General features: G+C 41.1%; 1 protein-coding gene across 6 annotated transcripts in view; it reads left to right on the top strand.

Moving 5' to 3' along the window:
- The window catches only part of ASXL2 (ASXL transcriptional regulator 2), a 170,396-nt gene that overhangs the window by 78,095 nt on the left and 67,471 nt on the right, over positions 1-24,830 (top strand). For 3 of the 6 annotated variants that reach the window (XM_062209101.1, XM_062209098.1, XM_062209100.1), the window contains 2 exons: positions 20,434-20,542; positions 24,425-24,575. In XM_062209101.1, the coding sequence (XP_062065085.1) occupies positions 20,465-20,542; positions 24,425-24,575 (229 nt within the window). In that variant the 5' untranslated portion in view covers positions 20,434-20,464. Of the gene's footprint in view, positions 1-20,433; positions 20,543-24,424; positions 24,576-24,830 lie in introns of those variants that run through there. The other 3 variants (XM_062209105.1, XM_062209104.1, XM_062209103.1) reach the window with 3 other exon arrangements.

Raw genomic sequence — 24,830 nt, 5'->3', positions numbered from 1 at the left:
TTGTCTACTCTGCTCAAAGTTGACATTCAAGAGAGAGTGAATCTGATTGGCCCAGTGCCTGGGGATAGTAAGATATCTTGGTGGACTGTCTTACCAAGACTGTCTGATGGTTTTAGGATATATTTCCCCAAAGCAAAACTGAGTGTTATTTCCAGAAGAAGAAATGGGTATTAGCCAGGCAATGACAACATTGTTATTGTTGTTACTACTACTACATTATTGACTGTAGAAAAATAGAGCACAACAGAAGAACAGTTGTAAGAAGTACAGTGTCCCTTTCTCTCTCTCTCTCTCTCTCTCTCTCACTGTCTAACTCTACCTGTCAAATAAAAAAGGGGGGAGGGGCTGACGCCGTGGCTTACTTGGCTAATCCTCTGCCTGCCGCGCTGGCATCCCCTATGGGCGCCGGGTTCTAGTCCTGGTTGCTCCTCTTCCAGTCCAGCTCTCTGCTGTGGCCCGGGAAGGCAGTGGAGGATGGTCCAAGTCCTTGGGTCCCTGCACCCGCATGGGAGACCAGGAGGAAGCACCTGGATCCTGGCTTCGGATCGGCACAGCGCTGGCCGTAGCGTGCATTTGGGGTGTGAATCAATGAAAGGAAGACCTTTCTCTCTGTCTCCCTCTCTTACTGTCTAGATCTACCTGTTAAATAAAAGAAAAAGAAAAGAAAAGAAAAGAAAAGAAAGTACAGTGTCATAGCCAGAGTATTGCTTTTGATACAGCCCATCCAGTTTTACTGGGATGAGTGTGTGTGTATTTGGTGGAGCGTAGCAGGGGCTCATGGATGTATCCATAACTCTGTGCAATTTTATCATATGTATAGACTCATGTAGCCAACAGCACAGTCTAGATACAGAAGAGTTTCGTGAAGTGCATCTCTTGTGTTCCCGTTGTTCAGTCAAACCTATTTCTCAAGGACCTTCTCTCTGCCTCCCTCCCTGATGCAACTCTGTCCTACATTTCCATAATTTTTCATTTTCAGAATTTACATTAATGAAATGATGCAGTATGTAACCACTTGAGATAACTTTCCAACATCCAACCCAAACACCCTCACCACCGCCATAGTGTGCTTCTCTGGAGATTGCTCCAAATTGCTGAGTCAGGAGTTCATCTTCTTTTTTTGCTGAGTAGTATTCCATGACATGGACATAACACCATTTAACTGTTTACTCATTGAAGAACTTTTGGGTTGTTTCCAATTTTTTTCTCTACTAAAGCTTTTCTATGGGGATAAATTAGCTACTCAGGGATAAATGTGAAGCAGTGTAACTGCTGAGTTGTACAGTAAGTGGATGGTTAGTTTTAAGGAAACTTCCAAATTATTTTCTGAAGTGACTATCATTTTGCATTCCTACTAGCAATGTGTGAGTGATCTAGTTTCTTTAAATTTGAAGTGAATTTCTTGTGTAATGCGGTTTTATAAATGTCTCTGCCAATCCTTGCCTTCTAATTTGAGTACTTATGCCATTTATGTTTAAGGTAATTTATGATATATAAGTTTAAGTTTGCTATCATTATTGTTTTCTGTTTCCTGTTCCTTTTTTCTCTTTTCTTGCCTACTACATTGGTCATTTTTTGGAATTCCATTTTGATTTACTTTAATGTATTTCTTTATATAGCTTTGTATAGTTTTCTTAGTGTTTGTACTGAATATTATAATATACACATGCAATTTATCACAATCTACTGTATCCTCATTTTACCACTTTAAATAAAGTTAGAAACCTTATTAACATTTATATTCTTGAGTATCACATGGTCTTATAATTTTTGTTTCAATCAAATATGATTTATAAAATTCATTGGAAGAGTAGTTGTTATATGTACCTATATCCACTCTTTCTGTTGTTCCTCTGTTCCTGCTGCTACAAGATTACTTCTTTTGTTGAAGAACTTCTGTAGGTCTGCTGATGACAGATTCTTTCAGTTCTGCATCGTTTATGGCTATATTATTTTCCCTCTGTTTCTGAGTGGTAGTTCATCAGATATGGAATTCACAGTTGACGGTTCTCATTCAGGACATGTAAAATACTGTGTCACCTCCACCTGGCCTCCGTGGTTTAAATGAGAAATCTGTCATTTGAGTTAGTGTTTCCCTATAGGTAATATGTTTTTCTCTGACTGCCTTTGGGGCTACTGCTTTGGATTTTGTTTTCAAAATGATGCATCTTAGTGTGGACTGTTCAAGTTCTTTCTCTTTCTTGAATCTGTAGGTTAGTTTCTTTTCTTTCTTTCTTTTTTTTTTTTAAGATTTATTTTATTTATTTGAAAGAGTTACATAGAGAGGTAGAACCAGAGAGAGAGAGAGAGAGAGAGAGAAAGAGAGAGAGGTCTTCCATTCTCTGGGTCACTCCCCAAATGGCTGCAACCGCCAAAGCTGAGCCAATCCAAAGCCAGGATCCAGGAGCTTCTTCCATGTCTCCCATGTGGGTGCAGAGACTTGGGCCATCTTCTGTTGCTTTCCCAGACCATAGCAGAGAGCTGGATCGGAAGAGGAACCAGGACACAAACCGGTGCCCATATGGGATACCAGTGCTGCAAGTGGAGGCTTAGCCGACTATGCCACAGCACTGGCCCCTGGGCAAGGATCTTAATGAACTGGTTTGTGTGTTTCTTTAGGTGAAAAATTTCTGTTTCCAAGGTCCTTCTAAACCAAGAGAGGGATTATCTAATCTAAATGAAATCAAACCTTGCTCTTACATATATTTACTTAAAATCGAATATAGAGTCACAGCTTTTTTTTCTGTTTGAAATTGTTTTGCTCACATGTTAGTGAGTAAGCCATGCTTTTAAAAAAGACAGTAGGAAAAACAAGACAATAATGAGATGGTAAAGAGAATGATGATTTGTAGCAAAATGTTAAGAAGATAGACAAGCAAAATTTCAAAGTGATCTTTTTTCTCTGTCACTTTCCTCTCCAGAGAGTGATCCCTGGATCACTCTCCTGGTTAGTGTTGTGCTCTTCTGCTACTCTGTTGGCCTAAAATCTTCCATTTTGGGTCCCAGTTGTCCCACTATCCCCTTTCCCCACATCAAATGCCCATTTAAACATTTCCTACACAGTTTTTCCCTGTTTTTGGTGGTTTCCTTTCCATTTGTTTGATGGTATGTTTTGGGAGAAAACACTTTGGAAAAATGAATGCACTAAAGTAAAGTTGAATGCACTGCTACTTACTTAAACTAAACTTTAAATACAAATGTAGATTTTTATTATTTCTTTTTGGAAAAGTAAATTTGTTGTCAAAAGTAAATTGGTTGGTGGAATTGCGGGTAATATGATCAAGGGAAAAGAGAAGTTTTTACTGAAACAGTACAGAAATTCATAAGTTTTCAGTGAATTTGAAGTCTGCCAAGACTGTGAGCTTGTTTCCCAGCATAAAGGTGCTTGTGAGCCTCTGTATGTGGCAGGTAAGCTTGCCATACAAGTCTACTTTTGCAAAGTATGGTGTTGAATTTGAGTGTTGCATGGATATAGATATGTGTAAGTGTATATAAATCATGTGAGTGAAAGATTATGATTATATTGACTATGTATATAGGTTTACATTTAAAATAAACTTGAAATGAGGGTAACTGTTCTAGATGACTTCTACATTTCTTTCTTTCTTTCTTTTTTTTTTTAAAGATTTATTTATTTAGGGGCTGGCGCTGTGGCTCACTTGGTTAAACCTCCACTTGCAGCGCCGGCATCCCATATGGGCGCCAGTTTTAGTCCTGGTTGCTCCTCTTCCAGTCCAGCTCTCTGCTGTGGCCCTGGAAAGCAGTAGAAGATCAAGTGCTTGGGCCCTGCACCCCCATGGGAGACCAGGAAGAAGCACCTAGCTCCTGGCTTCGGATCAGCGCAGCACCTGCCGTGGCGGCCATTTGGGAACCAACAGAAGGAAGACCTTTCTGTCTGTCTCTTTTTTTTTTTTTTTTTTTTTGACAGGCAGAGTTGACATTGAGAGAGAGAGACAGAGAGAAAGGTCTTCCTTTTTGCCATTGGTTCACCCTCCAATGGCCGCTGCGGGCGGCGCATCGTGCTGATCCGAAGCTTGGAGCCAGGTGCTTCTCCCGGTCTCCCATGCGGGTGCAGGGCCCAAGGACTTGGGCCATCCTCCACTGCCTTCCCTGGCCATAGCAGAGAGCTGGCCTGGAAGAGGGGCAACCGGGATAGAATCCGGCACCCCAACCGGGACTAGAACCAGGTGTGCTGGCGCCGCAAGGCGGAGGATTAGCCTGTTAAGCCACGGCGCCGGCTCTGTCTCTTTCACTGTCTATAAGTCTACCTGTCAAATTTAAAAAAAAAAAAGATTTATTTATTTATTTGAAAGAGTTATACAGAGAGAGAAGGAGAGTCAGAGAGAGAAAAAGAGAAGTCTTCCATCTGCTGGTTCACTCCTCAACTGGCTGCAACAGCCAGAGCTGCGCTGATCTGAAGCCAAGAATCAGGAGCTTCTTTCAGGTCTCCAATGTGGGTGCAGGGGCCTAAGGATTTGGGTCATTTTCTACTGCTTACCCAGGCCATAGCAGAGAGCTGGATGGGAAGTGGAGCAGCTGGGACTAGAACCAGCACCCACATGGGATGCCAGCACTGCAGGTAGCGGCCTTACCCGCTTAGCCACGGCGTTAGCCCCTCCATTTCTTTTAACCTGGAAACTCTGAGTCTTATTTAATCCTATTGAAATTCAAAGGATGAGCTTTAAAGGATAAATATAGTGCTTGTAATAGTTTAGTCCAGGGATATAGAAGCTGATTAAGGCTTCAGTTTTGACAAGAATGCTTTCTAGGCTGGAGTACAAAAAACTGAACAAGAGAATGGGCATTAAATTAGGAATTAAGTGGGGTAATCCATTGTAAAGGGATGAAATATGAGGGGTTGAAGAAATAATGAAGTCCATTAAAGCGGTTTATCAGGGATTTGAAATGGGGATCATAAATACTAGAGGATACAGATGAATTTTGAGCATGGACAATTAAAAATTCCTTTTATAAAAAATGTATTTTTTTTATGAGGCTACCGCTGTGGCATAGCGGGTAAAGCTGCCATCTGCTGCACCAGCATCCTATATGGGTGCCAGTTCAAGTCCCGGCTGCTCCACTTCCAACCCAGCTCTCTGCTATGGCCTGGGAAAGCAGTAGAAGATGGCCCAAGTCCTTGGGCCCCTGCACCGGCATGGGAGACCCGGAAGAAGTTCCTGGCTCCTGGCTTTGGATTGGCTCAGCTCCAACCATTGCAGCCACTTGAGTAGTGAACCAGCAAATGGAAGACCTCTCTCTCTCTCTCTGCCTCTCCTTCTCTCTGTGTGTGTAACTCTCACTTTCAAATAAATAAATAAATCTTTAAATAATGTAAATTTTTTAATTTGAAAGGCAAAGTGACAGGGAAAGGATGAGGAAGAGAGGGAGAGGAGAGAGAGACAGATATTCCATCAACTGGTTCACTTCCCAAATGGCTGCAACTGCTGGGGCTGGGCCAGGCCAAAACCAGGAGCACGGAACTCCATCTGGGTCTCCCCCATGGGTGGCAGAGGCCCAGGTTCTTTGGGCCTCCCCTCGCTGTCCTCCCAGGTGCATTATTAGGAAGGTTGGTTGGAAGTGGAACAGCCAGGATTTGAACCAGCACTCTGATACAGATACAAGCAGTGGTTTAACCTGCTGTGCCATGGCACCAGCCCCTGTATTGAAATTCTTTTATTTTTTTGCAGCAAGGAATGCCAGCAAGAGAGGAAAGGTAATCTGGAAGGTAGTGGACTTTCAGGATTTTATGGAAGTCTTAAAATACTTGAAGGACTATCATTGGAATAAAAAAGAAAAACGTCAGACTTTTTCTTTTCTTTTCTTTTTTTTTGAAAAGGTAGAGTGGACAGTGAGAGAGGGAGAGACAGAGAAAGGTCTTCCTTTTGCCGTTGGTTCACCCTCCAATGGCCGGCATGCTGCGGCCGGCGTACTGCGCTGATCCGAAGCCAGGAGCCAGGTGCTTCTCTTGGTCTCCCATGGGGTGCAGGGCCCAAGCACTCAGTTGAAAGCAGGGTCTTGAACAGATTTTTATATAATGCTTATTTCCTCTCTTTCTCTCTTTCTCTCTCATTTAGAGGCAGAGAGAGAGTAAGCCCGCATCCTCTGGTTCCCTCCCTGCAACAGCCAGGAGTGGGCTGGGGCTGAAGCCAGGAGCAGGGAATTCAGTCTTTTTTTCTATTTGAGTGGCAGGAACCCAACTACTTCAGGTATCACTGCTACCTTCCATGGTCTGGGTCAGGACCAGTTTGAAGCCAGGAGTAGGTAACTAGGCCAGGTCTCCCATGTGGAGACTTGAGCCATCATGGCTGCCTCCCAGGGCCTGCATTAGCAGGAATCTGGAGAAGGAGTGGAGTCTGGTGTCAGACTCAGGGACTCTGTTGTGGGATACAAGTATTTTAATTAGCATCTTAACTTCTAGTCAAAATGCCGCACCTCAGATATTTTTTAAATGCAAAACTGGAAATTATTAAGAATGATCATTTTGCTGCAGAGAGAGAGAAGTCTTCCATCCGCTGGTTCACTCCCCAGATGACTGCAATGGCCAGAGCTGCGCCAATCCAAAGCCAGGAGCCAGGAGCTTCTTCCGGGTCTCTCATGCAGGTGCAGGGGCCCAAGGAGTTGGGCCATCTTCTACTGCTTTCCCAGGCCATAGCAGAGAGCTGGATCGGAAGTGGAGCAGCCGGGACTAGAACCGGCGCCCATATAGAATGCTGGCGCTTCAGGCCAGGGTGTTAACCCACTGCACCACAGCACTGGCCCCCTGAATATGCCTTTTTTTTTTTTTTTTTTTTTGACAGCTAGAGAAAGAGAGAGAGAGAGAAAGGTCTTCCTTCTGTTGATTCACCCCCTAAATGGCCACTACAGCCAGTGCTGCGCCAATCCAAAGCCAGGAGACAGGTGCTTCCTCCTGGTCTCCCATGCGGATGCAGGGACCCAAGGACTTGGACCATCCTCTACTGCCCTCCCGGGCCACAGCAGAGAGCTGGACTGGAAGAAGAGCAACCGGGACTAGAACCCCGTGCCCATATGGGATTCCAGCGCCATAGGCAGAGGATTAACCAAGTAAGCCAAGGCGCCAGCCCCGAATATGTTCTTGCTATAAGTCAGGTGTTAGTGATGAATAATTAGAAAACATAAGCTCTAAATCTGGGTTTCTACTTTTGCTCAATTCTTGAATTCATAGCAAAATCACAAATGTGGCTAAAGTTTTTATGTACTGCACATTTTAAACTTGGGCCAATTTGCCTCATCTCTCTGAGAACAGAAAAACCAATTTAGTCATAAATTGATATTTTAGTGTGTGTGGGCCAGCAAATAAAGACTGGCTCTGCTTAGTCCTGATTCAGTTACTTTTACATTAAAATGCATAAACGTGTACTTCTTATGGAAACTTCTGTTTCTTGTTTTATATCACCCACATGAACCACTTTATTACCACATAAGAGGTACTTTGTAAATGTTCAATGAAATGCGAAAGTAACTCGGCTTCTTGTCCATATTATTATTATTATTTTTAAAGATTTTATTTATTTATTTGAGAGGTAGGTTACAGACAGTGAGAGGGAGAGACAGAGAGAAAGGTCTTCCATTCACTGGTTCACTCTCCAAATGGCCACAGTGGCCGGAGCTGAGCTGATCTGAAGCCCGGAGGCAGGAGCTCCCTCCAGGTCTCCTATGTAGGTACAGGGGTCCAAGCCCTTGGGCCTTCTTCTGCTTTCCCAGGCCATAGCAGAAAGCTGGATTGGAAGTGGAGCAGCTGGGACTAAAACCGGTGCCTATATGGGATGCTGGCACTGCAGGTGGAAGATTAACCTGTGCCACAGCACCGGCCCCTGTCCATATTATTTTAAAAACAAATTTTTTTGAGATGTAGTTTACATTGCCATAAGATTCACCCATTTTTAGTGTATTTACTGAATTGTGCAACCATTACCATAATTCAAGTTTAGAATATTTTTACTATTCCAATACAATTCCTCATACACCTCAGTAGCTAACACTGGTTGCTCCCGCCAGTCCCTCATCTACATTCTTTGTGAAGATTGGCCGTATCTGGATATTCATGTACATGAGATTATATGAGATCTTAAAAAATTTTTGAAAAATTTCTGTGGATGCTGCGTGGATTTCAACAATCTTCTACTAAAGTATCTTTAATTTCATTTTCCACAAAATTTTGAAGTTCCCTTGTTATATAATATGTGGTGTTTTGAAGTTACTCTGCTGTGCTTCATTATAAGTTCTTCATTCCTTTTCATTGGTGCATATTTTATAGACTTTTCTCATTTAGATAGGACATTCTTTTCAACTTTTAACTATGATGTTTATTGAATTTTTTTAATTTAAAATTTGACAGATAGATATATATATAGACAGTGAGAGAGAGAGACAGAGAGAAAGGTCTTCTTTCCATTAGTTCATCCCGCTAATGGCCGCTACAGCCGGTGCTGCGCTGATCCGAAGCCAGGAGCCAGGTGCCTCCTCCTGGTCTCCCATGCGGGTGCAGGGTCCAAGCACTTGGGCCATCCTCCACTGCCTTCCCGGGCCACAGCAGAGAGCTGGCCTGGAAGAGGAGCAACCGGGACTAGAACCCGGCGCCCATATGGGATGCCGGCGCCACACGCAGAGGATTAACCAAGTGAGCCACGACGCCAGCCCTGATGTTTATTGAATTTATTAATTATTGACTCTCACAAAAGTTATAGAAGTAGCACAAATAATTTTTTTTTTAATTGGAGAGAGCACATTCCTCAAATGCATGGTAGCCGGGCTGTGCCAGACTGAAACTTGGAGCCAGGAATGCAGTCCAGGTCTCCTATATGGTGGCAACAACTTGAGCCACCACCACGGCATAATTAGAGGAAGATGCAGCCAGGGATCAAACCCAGTTACTCTAGTGTGAGATGTGAGCATCTTAACCACTAGGCTAAATGCCTCCCAGAATGCCTTAGCAGGAAGATGTACCAGAAGCAAAGGTACTAGGACTTGGTGCAGCTTCTCATTCTCTTCACCAAACTCTTACCTGCTTGGTTGACTTTTTTTTTTTGAGTGTAGGCAGACTGTTTTATAGACTGTCCCTCGATTTGGTTAGTTCACATGTTTTCTCAAGATTAGATATGGTTGTTCATTTTGGCAGGAATGTTACAGAATTGATATGTCTTACTATAGCCTATTAGAACACACATGAATTTAGTTTACCACAGTATTGGTGAGATAATTTAGATCACTTGGTTTATGTGATGACTACCAACACTGTGCCTTTCTTTTTTTTTGAGGGAAAGTATCTGCTGCTATAGTTTCTGTTTTGTGTTAGATAGTGTGCCTATGACAAAGGTAGTAATTTTGAAAAAAGAGCTTTACTCTTTTTCAGAAAGTTCCTTGATTTTTTAATAGCTTATTCATATATTTTTGGATTTTTTTAGTGTTTTTGTACAAATGATACCTGATAACCTCTCAATATTGAAGAAATGTACACTGGAGAAAATATCCTAGGACTCTGTCACTAGCAGTAAGCGTTGTTTATTGCATAATTAAGAAAAGTTGCTAGAGTTTTCTGTTTTTTTTTGTTTTGTTGTTGTTTTTTTTTTTTTAAATTGACAGAGTTAGACAGTGAGAGAGAGACAAAGGTATTCCTTCTGTTGGTTCACCGCCTAAATGGCCGTTACGGTCAGAGCTACGCCGATCTGAAGCCAGGAGCCAGATGCTTCTTCCTGGTCTCCCATGTGGGTGCAGGGCCCAAGCACCTGGGCCATCCTCCACTGTCTTCCCAGGCCACAGCAAAGAGCTGGACTGGAAGAGGGGCAACCGGGACTAGAACCTGGCGCCCATATGGGATGCTGGCGCCGGCCCCGCTGGAGTTTTCTTTACCATGAGAGAATATTAATTTCTAAATGATTCAAAAAAAAAAAAAAAAACCCAACTAATTTTCTGTTTTACACTTATGGTTGATAAATAAGATTTCCTTCACATTTTTCTGAAGAACCTTGTTTACTTTCTTGTGGCATTGAGTATTTCTAGGAGCTTGCTTTATTGGTCAGTTTTTGCTGCATAATCTCAAAATTTTATTGGCTTATTACAACAAAAACAATTTTCTTTGTCATGTCCTTAGGTTAGCTGAGCTCAGTAGTGGTTGGCAAGGCTTGGCTCTAGACTGTGAATTGTTCTGTTTATGGAACCTGTGGCATTGCTTTCCTGGTAATCAGAAGCATAAACAAAACAGTGCAAGCACATTTTAATGTCATCTTCTGTCATGTCTTATCATTTCATGGACCAAATCAAGTCTGTGGCCAAACCCAGCATCACTGGAGTAGTAAAGTATATTTTACCTACTCCTGTGTACTTACAAGGTCATATGATAAAATGGATCACGAATTAAAAAATAATAATTCACGCTGCCACTTTGACTTTTTGTGCCTGGATGCAGTTTAATTTTTTTCTGAATCCTTGAAATTCAGATTTAGAAAAAAAGTTAGGATGCATGTTTGAGTATCTGAGTACTTGAGGTAATCTGTGCAGGTTTGGCTAATACCTTGTCTTTTTGTAAATTATTTAATGTACATTATGGATTCATAAAGATTGTATTTTCTCATTAATCAAAGAGATTTATTTACCTTTGAATATTCTGTAGCTTCTGTTTCCTTTTCACATATCTCTGTAAATTTGAATGCTTTTACCTAGGTATTTTATATCAAATAGGATATTTTTAGTTGTGAACAGCAGGAAACAGTGTAAACTGGCTTAGACATCGAAGGAAATTCATCATTAATGTAAGTGAAAAAAGCAGTCAAAATTTGATTCAGGTGCTCAAAGCAGTTTCATCAGTATCTCGGTTCTGCTGCTTTCGTTTTCGTTCCATTCTCAGCAGTCATCCATCATGATCGCTAGCAAGCTGGGGAGCTGGATGTCTTCAGGTTCAAATAGAAGGAAAGAGAAAAATATGCTTCCCAGAGACCTTAAATAAAATCTCATGCCGGACTCTGGCTGGCCCATTATGGAATCAGATGTTAAACTAATTTTTTTCTTACAATGTATATAATTATAAATTACAGGTGTTTTGGAAAAGTGTCTTCTTTAAGCAAGAGACATTAAAGCAGAATTCTGAAAAGTGAATTGGAGCCAACGAGGAGAACAAGTGAGAGCTATCATTGCAAACAGAAGCATTAGGCCAAGCAGTCAGAAGAACTAAGTTACAGATGGAAAGATGGCTGGAGCAGAGGAAGTATGTAGGAGAATGGTCAAGATCAGGTCACACTGATCATCTTGAACTTTGTCCTAAGAACATTCTGATAATATGAATGAATTTTAATCTAGACAGGGGGGAGCACCATTATATTTATTTATTTATTTATTTTTATTTATTTTTTTTTGACAGAGTGGATAGTGAGAGAGAGAGAGAGAGAGAAAGGTCTTCCTTTGCCATTGGTTCACTCTCCAATGGCCGCCGCGGCTGGTGCACTGCGGCCGGCGCGCCGCGCTGATCCGAAGGCAGGAGCCAGGTGCTTCTCCTGGTCTCCCATGGGGTGCAGGGCCCAAGCACTTGGGCCATCCTCCACTGCACTCCCGAGCCACAGCAGAGAGCTGGCCTGGAAGAGGGGCAACTGGGACAGAATCATTATATTTATTTTTAAACGGTTACTCTGGGGGCCGGTGCTGTGGCACAGCAGGTTAAAGCCCTGGCCTGAAGTGCCAGCATCCCATATGGGCACTGGTTCTAGTCCCGACTGCTCCACTTCTGATCCATCCTCTCTGCAATGGCCTGGGAAAGCAGTAGAAAATGGCCCAACTCCTTGGGCCCCTGCACCCACATGGGAGACCCGGAAGAAGCTCCTGGCTCCTGGCTTCGGATTGGCTCAGTTCTGGCTGTTGCAGCCATCTGGGGAGTGAACCAGCAGATGGAAGACCTCTCTGTCTCTACTCTCTCTGTAACTCTCTTTCAAATGAATAAATAAATCTTTAAAAAAAAAGAAAAAAAAAAAGGTTACTCTGGCTTCAAAGTGAAGAATAGGTGGGAGTCCAAATGAGATGTCTCACTGGAGATGGGGAACACTGGAACATCACCAGACTGGGACGGGGGGCACAGATTGCTGAAGAAACCACCTGGAATCTGACATATACAATATATAAGTTTGTATATTCTGTGACCTGCACAGTTATGTGCTATTACTTCCATTTTACAGATGTGTGAGATTACAAGTGTTAACACTGATTTGCCTGATGTGCTTAGATCTGAATTCAGATTGCTATGAATCCCCAAATCAGGCTCTTTTACTGTGCAGTTATGTCTCTTTTCATGAGTTATTATATTTACTTCAACTAAGCGGTGCAATTGTATACCTCAAGTCTCTCAACTCTGCTAGCCACTGCTAAGGAACTACTTTTATTGCAAGAGAGCTGAAAAAGCCTGTTGGCAATATTACTGAAGTTATTTTTGTTCTTTGGGCTTTGTATGTAAACATGTTAGTATATATCCTTAGGTAAGCTAGATTCAGCATACCATTAGAGCACTGCACTTATTCCTTTCCCTGAAAGAACCCCTACCTCTTCAACTCCAACTTTGTGAGCATAGACAAGAAAAATTAGAAGCCAGCTTGTCTTGTGATAGTTTAGTAATCTTTTGAGGTGGTTCTTGTTACAGCTGTCTCAAGTGTAGTTGCTTCCCCCTGTTAAATTAAGATTGTGTTGATCTCAGTACTATAGATGAAGCTTTATTTCTTCAAATCATTCCTTTTCTTTAATTATGGAATTTGGGATATGCTCTCATGAAATATATTCTTGCCATCATGAGTATCATACATGCTTTACTCCTCTGCCATTGCTTCATTATTCATAAAAAAATAAACTCTGTCAGGGTTCCCTGACTTTTTGTGTTTTTCTGAGATCAAATATAAATTTTATTTTAAATAGTGCAGGTCTTGTATATCTTGTGAATTTTTCAAAACTTATTTTCTTCAAAAGAAAATTAGACTCAGACTTGCAAGAAAAACACTCTGACAGTGTCCCTGTATTTACTCTTTTGCCACATCTTTTCACCAGAATGCATGTGCCCTTTACTTTTATAGTTTTCACTTTAAGGAGAGTGGTTTTTTTTTTTTTTTTTTTTTTAATTAATTTGAAACGCAGAGTTAGAGAGAGAATATCTTCCATCTGCAGGTTCATTCCCCAAATGGCCACAATGGCAGGAGCTGGGCCAATCCAAAGCCAGGAGTCAGGAGTTTCTTCCTGGTCTCCCACATGGAGCCATCTCTGCTGCTTTCCCAGGCGCATTAGCAGGGAGCTGGATCATAAGTGGAACAGCTGGGACTCCTTCCAGTGCCCATATGGCATGTCTACACTGCAGGCAGAGGCTTAACCTTCCAAGCCACAGCACTGGCTTTGTTATAAGTACTAAGACCTAGACTGGATTATTTGGTTTTTTCCTCTCTGACTTAAGATACTTTATAAGTACAGGTTTGCAATATTTTCTTCCATATTTTTTCTTTTTTTAAATGTTTAATTTTTATTTATTTGAAAGGCAGAGAGAGAGGCATCTTCTGCCTGCTGTTTCATTCCCCAGATGGCCACAATAGCTGGTGCTGTGCCATGGCAAAGCCAGGGACTTCTTCTGGGTCTCCCATGTGAATGCAGGAACCCAGGCACTTGGGCCATCTTCTGCTGCTTCTCCAGGCCATTAGCGGGGAGCTTAATTGTAAGTGGGGCAGCTGGGTCTGTGGTTTAACCTGCTCTGCTACAATGCTGGCCCCTCCGTACTTTCAGTATCCCAAATTGTTGAAAAATGAAGTTTCTTTCCTTAGCACCAGAACTCATTTGACAACACTTATTTTGAAATGACATAAGACTATACATAGTTTGCTTATCTCACTTAGTATGAGTGTCTATAATTTTCATTGTGTTTGAGTATGAGATATCATTCCAGTCTTTTTGATGGTGTTACATTATTTACATTATATCCTGTTAGCTTTCTAAAATTGAAAAAATTCTTATGACTGAAATATTTGGCCCAAGTAGATGAAGGATTATAGTAATAGCACTGATAACAATATGGAGTGGCCGTTTGCTGCCTTGTCTACCTTTCCCATCAGACTCTGAGCTAATAACAGTTTCCTCTTTGAATCCTCAGACCCTAGATTATTGCCCTAATCAGTAAGAACCTAATATTGAAGTTGCAAACTATTTTTCAATGTGAATTTACCAGATAGGTTATTGAACTTTGATACATACGCTCTTTTTAAGCTCTTCCCTGTCCTGCATTCTTCTTGTGGCAGTCTTGGCTTCAGCCTTTATGGTTTGACACTGAGTAGCTTATTTAACACCTTTACATGTTAGTCGTTTGTAAAAATGGTGCAGTCATTTTGTTTGCCTCCTGAGATTGTTGTGAAGGCTAAACTGTGTGCTTCTTGGAATTTAGCACTCCTTTAGTTGTTAATATAGCTGCAGCTGTTGTTCATATCCCATTGGTTACTTCATTAATACGTGGTCAGGCATTCCTTTTATTAATGAATTTGTAAGTCATTTTCATGCTTTGACACTTCTGATAATCCTTAGCTCCTTGTGGCTTCATTTTTATAAATAGATACAAGTGGGATTGTTAAATCAGTGATCCCAAATATTTCACAGAAAATTGCAAAAATAGTACATTGAGTCCCGTGTACACTCTACTCAGCTTGCTATGATGGTGATGTCTTATGTCACTCTAGTTTTTTTTTTTTTTTAAAGATTTATTTATTTATTTGAAAGTCGGAGTTACACAGAGAGAAGAGAGGCAGAGAGAGAGAGAGAAAGAGGTCTTCCATCCGATGGTTCACTCTCCAGATGGCCGCAACGGCTGGAGCTGCGCCGATCCAAAGCCAGGAGCCAGGAGCTTCTTCCAGGTCTCCCACATGGGTGCAGGGGCCCAAGGACTTGGGCCATCTTCTACTGCTATCCTGAGCCATAGCCGAGAGCTGGACAGGAAATGGAGCAGCCAGGTCTCGAACCGGTGCCCATATGGGAGGGTGCCCATATGGGATGCCGGAACTTCAGGCCAGGGCGTTAACCGACTGCAATTATGTGACTCTAGTTTAATCAAAACCAGACAATTGCCATTGGTGTAAGACCAAGACTTAAATTCATTTGCTTTCACCAAGTTTGACCAATAGTATTTTGACTTAATTTGATTTTGACTATTGTTATGTGCTATTTTCATTGGCCATTTACATTCATGTTTTCTGAATCACTTATTCATATCCTTTATGTCTTTTCTAATGAGTTGCTGGTGTTTTCCTAAAAGAAGCTCTTCTTAGTACTATTGATCTTTTATTTGCCATATGTTTTGCATTTAATTATTCTAGCTTTATTTTCCATTATGTTGTTAAATTTTTTCCTATATAGAAATATTTATTTTTTATTATATATATGTATATATATTAAAGATTTATTTATTTATTTGAAAGGCAGAGTTAGAGAGAGGTCTTCCATTTGCTGGTTCACTCCCCAAATGGGTGCATCTGCCAGGGCTGAGCAAGGCCAAAACCAAGAGCCAGGGCCTTCATCCTGGTCTCCCATGTGGATACAGGGGCTTGGGCACTTGGGCCATCCTCTGCTGCTTTCCCAGATGCATTAACAGGGAGCCGGATTGGAAGTGAAGCAGCCAGAACTAGAACCGCTGCCCATATGGTATGCTGGCATTGCAGGCTGCAGCTTTGCCTGCTTGACACAGCACTAACACCAGAAATCTTTATTATTAATACAGTCAAAATTTCTGTTGTGGTTTTGATTTTTTTTTGTTTGTTTTGTAAAAATATTTATCTTTTAGGTGTTTCATTTAGGATTCTTTCAATGTTTTATGACTTTTTAAAAAAAGATTTATTTTATTTATTTAATAGAGTTATAGAGAGAGGTCTTCCATCCGCTGGTTCACTCCCCAGGTGGCTGCGACGGCCAGAGCTGCACCGATCCGAAGCCAGGAGCTTCTTCCGGGTCTCCCACGCGGGTGCAGGGGCCCAAGGACTTGGGCCATCTTCTACTGCTTTTCCCAGGCCGTAGCAGAGAGAAGGATCGGAAGTGGAGCAGCCAGGTTTCAAACCGGCCTGACGCTTCAGGCCAGGGCGTTAACCCTCTGTGACACAGCACCAGCCCCACTGTTTTATGACTTAACACCTCAACAAATTCCATGTTTTTAAGGCAAGATTTGATACAGTGGAAAAAGTAATACTGCTTTAAAAAATAGTTTTCCCCTTTTTTCTCAATATTTCCCTTTTTGACGCTGTATTTCTCCTTATACTTTTCACCTTGCCATTATTTTTTCTGTCCAAATCCTTTCTCATCAAAGGTGTAGGTTAGGTCTGAAGATTTCCTAGACAGTGGGTCCTCCCTGCCCCTGCTAATGCTCCAGAAATAGCTGCTTGTATTCGTGTATCTGTCCCTGAGTCTGTCATGTGGGCTGGGCTGAGGCGTGCGTGTGTCAGGGCTCATTAAGCCAGTGCAGATCTGCTCTGTGTTGAGCACGAGTTTAAGTCCCTCTAAAACACGTGAGCAGTAGTGGGAAAGCGAATGTTCCCAGGACATTTTAGGTATTGTCTGGAAAAGGGCACAGATGCCAGATAATCAAGCCACAGATGACCATTTCATAATCCGCCTTCTACAAAACATAAATGGCACCTTTTGGCTTTATTATATTCTGTTTTTGGTTTTCTTCTGCCAGCTGTCTATAAGAATGCTCATTTGCCTTTTCATCCTGTCCCAGTTGCCTCAATAATAGTGGCTTGAAGTACTTTTTATTGTCTTTTTAAGCAAGTCTTCCATGATTGTTTTCCTAGATATTTCTTGGCAATATTTATTTGAAACAAATGTTGGAATCCCAACTGGAGTTGCTTTGTGTGTATGTGTTTTAAGATTTATTTATGGGATTGACGCTGTGGCATAGCGGGTAAAGCCACTGCCTGCAGCGCCGGCATCCCATATGGGTGCCGGTTCTAGTCCTGGCTGCTCCACTTCTGTTCCAGCTCTCTGCTATGGCCTGAGAAAAGCAGTAGAAGATGGCCCATGCACCTACATGAGAGACCAGGAAGAAGCTCCTGACTCCTGGCTTTGGATCGGTGCAGCTCTGGCCGTTGCAGCTAATTGGGGAGTGAACCAGCAGATGGAAGTCCTCTTTGTCTGCCTCTCCTCTCACTGTGTAACTCTGACATTCAAATGAATAAATACATCTTTTTTTTTTTTTTTTAAGATGTATTTATTCATTTGAAAGGCAGAGTTAGAGAGAAAGAGCAAATGATCTTCCACTCACTGGTTCACTCCCCAAATGGCCGTAACAGCTGGTGGTGGGCCAGGCTGAAGTCAGGATTCTAGAACTCCATCTGGGTCTTCCATGTGGGTAGCAAGGGCCCAAGTTCTTGGGCCTTCTTCTGCTGCTTTCCCAGGTATTTTAGCAGGGAGCTAGATTGGAAGTAGAGGAGCTAGGACCTGAACCAGCACTCACATAGGATGTCTGCATCGCAGGCAGTGGCTTAACCTGCTGTGCCACAACTCTGGCCCCAACATTATATGTATTTTTAGCATAGAACTATATAAATTAGATGACTATAGCAGTGAAAGCCATCATGGAGATGCTCAAAATTTTCTTCATCAAAAGGTTTTCTTTGGTGCTGGCATTATGGTGTAGTGGGTAAGCCTTCCACGCCTGTAGTGCTGGCATCCCATAGGGCTCTGGTTTGTACCTCAGCTGCTCCACTGCCAATCCAGCTCCCTGCTAATGGCCTGGGAAAGGCATCAGAGGATGGTCCAAATGCTTGAGCCCCTGCTACCCACATGGGAGACCTGGAAGAAGCTCATGGCTCCGGCGTCAGCCTGGCCCATCCCTGGTCTTTGCAGCCATCTGGGGAGTAAACCAACATGTGAAAGATCTCTCTCTGTAATTCTGACTTTCAAATAAATAATTTTTTTAAAAGCCTTTCTTTTTTTTTCTTTGTGTTGTCCTCCTCCTGTATTGAGGGGGATACAGACCTTGTCTCCAGTGTCTGGCCCTCCATACTTAGTTCCAGAAGGCAGTGGGCACATGGTCTGTGCCCCTGTTGGAGAGCACTTGTCTTCAGAGACACCCAGGATAACTCACAGCCTCTTGGAGTGCCTATTTTTGGTTACTGAGTAGTTCCAAGGAGAACTGAGAAGGAGAGGAGTTGGGAATATATATATATATATATATATATATATATATATATATATATATATATATATATATATATTTGACAGGCAGAGTAGATAGTGAGAGAGACAGAGAGAAAGGTCTTCCTCTTTGCCACTGGTTCACCCTTCAATGGCTGCTGCGGCCGGCACATCGCGCTGATCCGAAGCCAGGAGCCAGGTGCTTCTCCTGGTCTCCCATGTGGAAGCAGGGCCCAAGCACTTGGGCCATCCTCCACTGCCTTCCCTGGCCATAGCAGAGAGCTGGCCTGGAAGAGGAGCAACCGGGATAGAATCCGGCACCCCGACCGGGACTAGAACCCGGTGTGCCGGCGCCGCAAGGCGGAGGATTAGCCTGTTAAGCCACGGCACCGGCCAGAATATATATTTAAGTTGCCCTATCCCTCAGGTCTTATGAGGAATCTTTAAAAATCTTTTAAGATTGCCACACATCTCCAGTCAAGAAACTTCAGACCTCTAATTGCTTCTGTATAATCTTTCCATATGTTTTCTTGCTACTTAGTTTTTTTGTTTGTTCTGATATTTTGTGCAAATATATTTTTGCTATTTTCCTCAGATATTAGAATCTTGCCTTTAAGTATTACAGCATTTTCTTTAAATTCTACAGGTCTCTTATTTATTTGTTTAATATTTATTTTATTTATTTGAAAGGCAGAATAACAGAGCAGGAGATACAGAGATATCCCATCTGCTGGCTCACTCCTCCAATGTCCACAATGGCCGGGACTAGTCCGGGCCTGAGTTCCATCCAAGTCTCCCATGAGAATGGCAGGGGCTCAAGTACTTGGGCTGTCTCACGCTGCTTTCCCCAGAGAGTTGGAATGGAATCAGGGCAGCCGGGACTCAGACACTGGCACTGCAGAATGGGGTGCTGGCATCTAAAGCAGCAGCTTAACCTGCTGCAGCACGATGCCAGCCCCGATACTGTCGCTTATCGTAGCAGCTGATTTTTAACAGAAGTTCTATAATTTTGTTTTCTATGTCTTAATGTGTTTCTTATTTAGAAGTTATTATAACATTATCCAGTTTCTTGAACTTTTTATAGTTCCTATTGCATTATAAACTAAAAGTTTATCATTCGAGATAAGTGTTATCTTATTCAGCATAGTGCTAGTCAGTCTACAATTTGATATTTTATACAGAACTTTGTAGGTGATTCTGTGATCAGAAAAAAAAAGCATGCATCTAATTTACAGTTCTCTTCTTTTTCTTAATATGCAAGTAATTATTTTAAACAAAAATCAACATTAGATTTAGTGGTAAAATTTCATTAATGAAATCCCCTTTATAAAAGGACAAGCTAAGAATGTCTTTTAGTAATTTTTATTTATTTTATTAAATAAATGTAAAATGACAAGAAAATGAAACCTGGTTGTATTGGAAATAAAATAATGTTTATATTATTGTAGATAATTTATTATATACCTAAAGTTCCAGAAAATATAAATGTGTATTAGAGTTAATCAACATGTTACTAAGTTGCTACATACAAGATAAATATTCTGAAGCCTATATAATCCATTTTTAAAGTCATCTCATGATAGATTTAAATACAAGAAGCCATGGCAATGTGTTAGTTTTAGAGATCAGATTTTATCTGGGACACCAGTGTGCAAGAGGATAAATATTGTTTATTTGAATCTTTGTATTTGTTCTTTTTTCTTTGTTTACTTTTACATTTGTAAAGCTAATGCTAAATAAAATAGGATGTTTATAAAATGTGATGTTTCTGTATCTTTTTTTAGATTTTTTTTTTGAAAGGAAGAATTAGAAAGAGAGAGAGGGGAGAGATCGATTTTTGATCTGCTAATTCACTCCCCAAATGGCCACAATGGCTGGGGCTGGGCCAGGCTGAAACCAGGAGCCAAGAGCTTCATTCAGATCTCTCACATGGGTGGTAGGGGCTCAAGTAATTAGACCATCTTGGGTTGCTTTTTTTAGGTGCATTAGTAGGGAGCTGGGTCAGAAGTGGAGTAGCTAGGACTCAAAACTCGTGCCTTCGTTGTAGGTGGTGGCTTAACCTACTATGCCACAAGGTCATCCTCATTTCTGTACTTGTCTAGAGTTAAATGTTAGATGCTGAATCAGGGTCAAAGAATTGATTTTTTTTTCCTCCTCTTTTGGTAGTTTGTAAAGTGTATATAAGTCAATGAAGTGTTGACCAATTAACTTTAAGTGGGTGTTAACATAGGTATTTGGGGAAAGAAACTAATCATTGCTATCTTCATCATCACCTTCTTTTTATTTGTTTTGCAGTGGGACTTCCCCTCTTGCATGCCTGAATGCAATGCTGCACACAAACTCCCGAGGTGAAGAGGGCATCTTTTATAAGGTTCCAGGTAGAATGGGAGTGTATACTCTGAAGGTAAATATTTTTTGGGGGAAGTCATTTAAAAAGAAAAAAGAGAAAGTGACCATTTTTAAATAATATTTGACTCATCATAGAGAATTCTGTCCTTCAAGAACCTATTTTCAGGAAGAGACAATATTTTTAATCCTGTACCAAATATATATGTGTTTTTTTAAACTAATCTTTTACTGTGTATAAATAGATCAGAGGAGTGACTTTATTTTTTATTCTTTCTTATGACCTTATCTTTAAATGATGAAATAAAACTCACAGTGCTTTTTTAAGGAGCCTTACCGCAGTTGAATAACAAAAGTTACTGTGGAGCACGCTATGTAAATGCTGTATATTACTTTCTCATTTAATTCTCCACACAAGTAGCAGTTATGGTTATTTTTTCTTTTCTTTTTTAGAATGTAGGAAGGCAAAGGTTAGAAGATTGTATTTTCTTGCCTGGTGTTGCAGCCATATAGTATCAGAGCCAGGAAAAGAACGCAGGTCTGTCTCTCACTCCTAGCCCACATTCTTTCTACCAGAAAAAGCTGCTACTTTCTAATTCCTGCATTGAGAAGTGACCATTACTTATCAATGGCCTTTCCATTACTAACAGGAAAACCAACTCAGATCAGCTTGAGTAAGACAGAGAATTTATTTGCCCAAATAATTGGAAATTCTAGGAAAAACCCAGGCTGGATCCAAGAACTCAAAGGGTGTCATCAGGGTTGTTTTCTCCTTTCTTTTGGTTTAGTTCTTCATTAGGTTTTCTCTTCATTATACATGATTTCATTCCCTACCCTCACTCTGCAAACTTGTCGGTGCAGAGCTCTGTTCTAGGAGCTGAGGGAGGAGCCTGTCACCTAATTCTAACTTGGTTTCATTGGTTTGACTTGGTCCTTGTGGCTGTACCCAAATGATTACTGTTGCCAAATGTATAGATTTTTCTGATTGGCCGGACTTCAGGTCATGATCACTCTTGCTGTAAAGTTGAGATTAAGCCCACTGAAGCCAGGGGACCTGAAGGAGAGGGCTTGTTCCGCACAGGACATCGATCAGCAACAGGAGAATGAGATAGTCTGTGTTCCGATGTATGTGGTACTCTGTCCTCTGCTGCCTCTTTAATTCTGAGCCCTGGTCATCTCTGTGCTCAGTGGTTGTGTGCAGCCCACTAACAGCCAAAAGATCTAACCTCTCCAAACACCTCCTTTTTGTACTTAATTTCCACATGGAGCTTTTCTACATTTCTCTTAGGTTTTAACAATTCTAGACTTTCCATATTGTTTAAAAAAAAATGAGTAAATAAGTCCCTGCTGTGTTAACAGATGTAGGAAAAAAATCAAAGTGTTTTTCCTTTTGTCAGACACCATTCAGTACAATACTTTCAACACCAGACATGTAGGAGTTTCCTCCCACACACCAAGCAGTTCTCCAGCAGGTACTAGCTGGATGTCCTCAAATTCACCTCAGTTCTTTTTAAAGATTTGATTTATTTATTTGAAAGAGTTACAGAGAGAAGTAGAGCCAGAGAGAGAGAGAGGTCTTTCATCCGCTGGTTCATTCCCCAGATGACCACAGTGGCCAGAGCTGAGCTGATCTGAAGCCAGGGGCCCAAAGACTTGAGCCATGTTCTGCTGCTTTCCCAGGCCATAGCAGAGAGCTGGATCGGAAGTGGAGTAGCTGGGACTCGAACCGGTGCCTGTTTGGGATGCCGGTGCTGCAGGCTGGGGCTTTAACCCACTGCGCCATAGCACCAGCTCTTCACCTCAGTTCTTACACCGTCTCCTTGGTGATGGGGTCGGGCTCCATAGATTGAGGGCTCAGTCCCATGAAATGGTGGCTGTTTAGGAGGCCAAGATTCTTCTCACTAGAACAGAAGATGTTCCTCTCAAGCAGGAATTTCTAGAGGTCTTAGGAGTTCTGTGACAGGAACTGGGATCAAAGACCAAATATCAGAACAAAAGATTTTTTTCTAATGGCTCTATTGCTCAGGAGATTACAAGAATTTTAGAATTCTCGCTCTCTGTATCAGGAACCATGGTCAGATACCGAGTGTATATTTATTATATCAAAATTCCACACTCGTGCTGGGAACTGAGGAGCCTGTAGAGAAGGTCCACTGCGGTGGCTTCTCCCTTGAGGCTCACATTCTGCTTACTGAGATAGTTGCGTACTCACAAAACACCATGCTATGAAGTTCTGGGATCGTGAAGGGAAATAAAAGTTGATTTTGACTAAAGGTACCTAGCTAGTATTTTGTTATCATCCTCTTAAGATGAGCTGGACTTTGACAGATAAGTAATGGGAGGAAAGGCCTTCCAGGACACAGGAAGAGCTTAAGCAAAAGCACAGACAAAAAGATCAGAATGTATGTGAAAGTATAGCCTATAATCTGCATGTGGACTTGTGTATTAATGGTTTAGGATAGTGTAACCATTAGGTTATGATCAATGGAGTCCTTTGACAGCCTGACAGAGGAGTTTGCTGTGTGTGTGGGAGTAGATGGGAGCGGTTTTTCTCAATAGCATGGTCAAATCCATGTTTAGGAAGATAACTCAGATAGATAGATTTAAGGATGAAGCAGAGGAAAAGGTGGTTTTGGTTGTGTGGAGGAGTTTCAGGCCCTGAACTAAGAGGGTTGGTAAAATATAAACCACTTCTTTTTCTGTTCTTCAAAATGCATAGTAGCTTTTATACAATCAGTTGGCACACAGATATCTTGACCTGTAGGTTTAACAAGTATCTGAAATAGAATTATCTTTTTTTAATCTTATGACTCCTCCAGAATCAATTGGTCACGGCTCAAATTCTAGATTCATTTCACCCCCTCGTTTACCCATTCCAAATGCTATAAATGTTTTCTATTTTTCTAATGTCCCTTGCCATTTTGTGTTTGCCAGAATTGTTTTTTAATCTGATTATAAAAGTCAACTATGTAGGAAATAAAATAGTGGAGGGAAGAACCACCCATAGTTTCATAACTTAGAAATAGCATTCATGAGTGCCTTTAGATGTAAATATTTTTATATACTACATAAATACACAGTAGCTAATATTTTACTGAATTCTTAAGCCAGGCACTGTTTTAAGCATTTTATATTAATTAGCTCATTTTGTTTCATAAAGATATTTTAAGGTTGTTCCTATTATCTCCACCTTAGAGACAGGGAAACTGAGGCATGAGAAGGCGAGTCTTTGACCAAGGCTGCACAGTTAGGAAGATAAAGCCAGAAAATCTTTTTTCCTTGTCTTTGATCTTGAAACTAAGCTGTTACATCTCTTAAATACTAAACTGACAGAGTTATCCTTTTTGATTAGTATTCTCATTAACTAAGTATGGAAACCAGAGAGATTCATGTGATATTTTAAAAAATTATTTTAATTTGACTCTTGCTTCTTACTAACCAATATCCAGGAACCAATTAGATTTAAATAATGTACTACCTCTAAAGTGTCAATACTCTCATTCTGTAGTTGAATTCAGAATACACGGCGGTACTTACACACACACACAAACACATGTACATATATTTAACAAAATTATTATATAGTTTTTTTTACATATCCTGAACATTTCATCACTTACCTGGATTTTCATCTACCTAATTTTTGTCTAAATTAATCTTGTGTGTTGTACCTGTATATGAATATTGTGTATATACTTTTTAATCTTTGAGAGGAGATAGAAACATTAGTTTATTTGACCCAAATACAGAAACTACAGGAATTCAGAAAATATTGCTAGCTCTGTTACTGAGTCTTATAATTATTGCTGGCTCTGTTCCTGAACCTGATAATGCTAAAAGTTAATCAGTGCAATTAAATTGCAACATTGACTATCAGAAATTTAATTCCTATTTGCTGAAATGGTAATGATTAATCCTAATTGGATGCCTACATTTGCAGAAAGATGTGCCGGATGGGGTGAAAGAGCTATCAGAAGGTTCAGAAGAAAGCAGTGATGGTCAGTCAGATTCCCAGAGTTCTGAGAACAGCAGCAGCAGCAGTGATGGTGGCAGCAACAAGGAGGGAAAAAAGAGCAGGTGGAAAAGGAAAGGTAAATCCACCTGATCCTTCATTAAAGTACTGATTGCTCTAGGACCAGTGCCCTGTTAGTAGTTCCTGTTTTCCCAGCCCCCAGCCCAGTCAGTCTCTTTCCTTTACCCTCTGGATCAGTACTGTGCAACCACAGACATGTTTGTATTTATATTGTCCCTCACAACCCTGTAGCCACTAGCTGTGTGTACCTAGCAGACACTGGAAATATGGCTAATATGACCAAGGAATTTTTTAAAAAAATACTTTATTTTTA

Source organism: Lepus europaeus, chromosome 13 (genome assembly GCF_033115175.1).
Source record: "Lepus europaeus isolate LE1 chromosome 13, mLepTim1.pri, whole genome shotgun sequence".
Taxonomy (NCBI): domain Eukaryota; kingdom Metazoa; phylum Chordata; class Mammalia; order Lagomorpha; family Leporidae; genus Lepus; species Lepus europaeus.
Note: the sequence above shows the minus strand (reverse complement) of the source record. Positions and strands in the feature narration are given on the sequence as shown.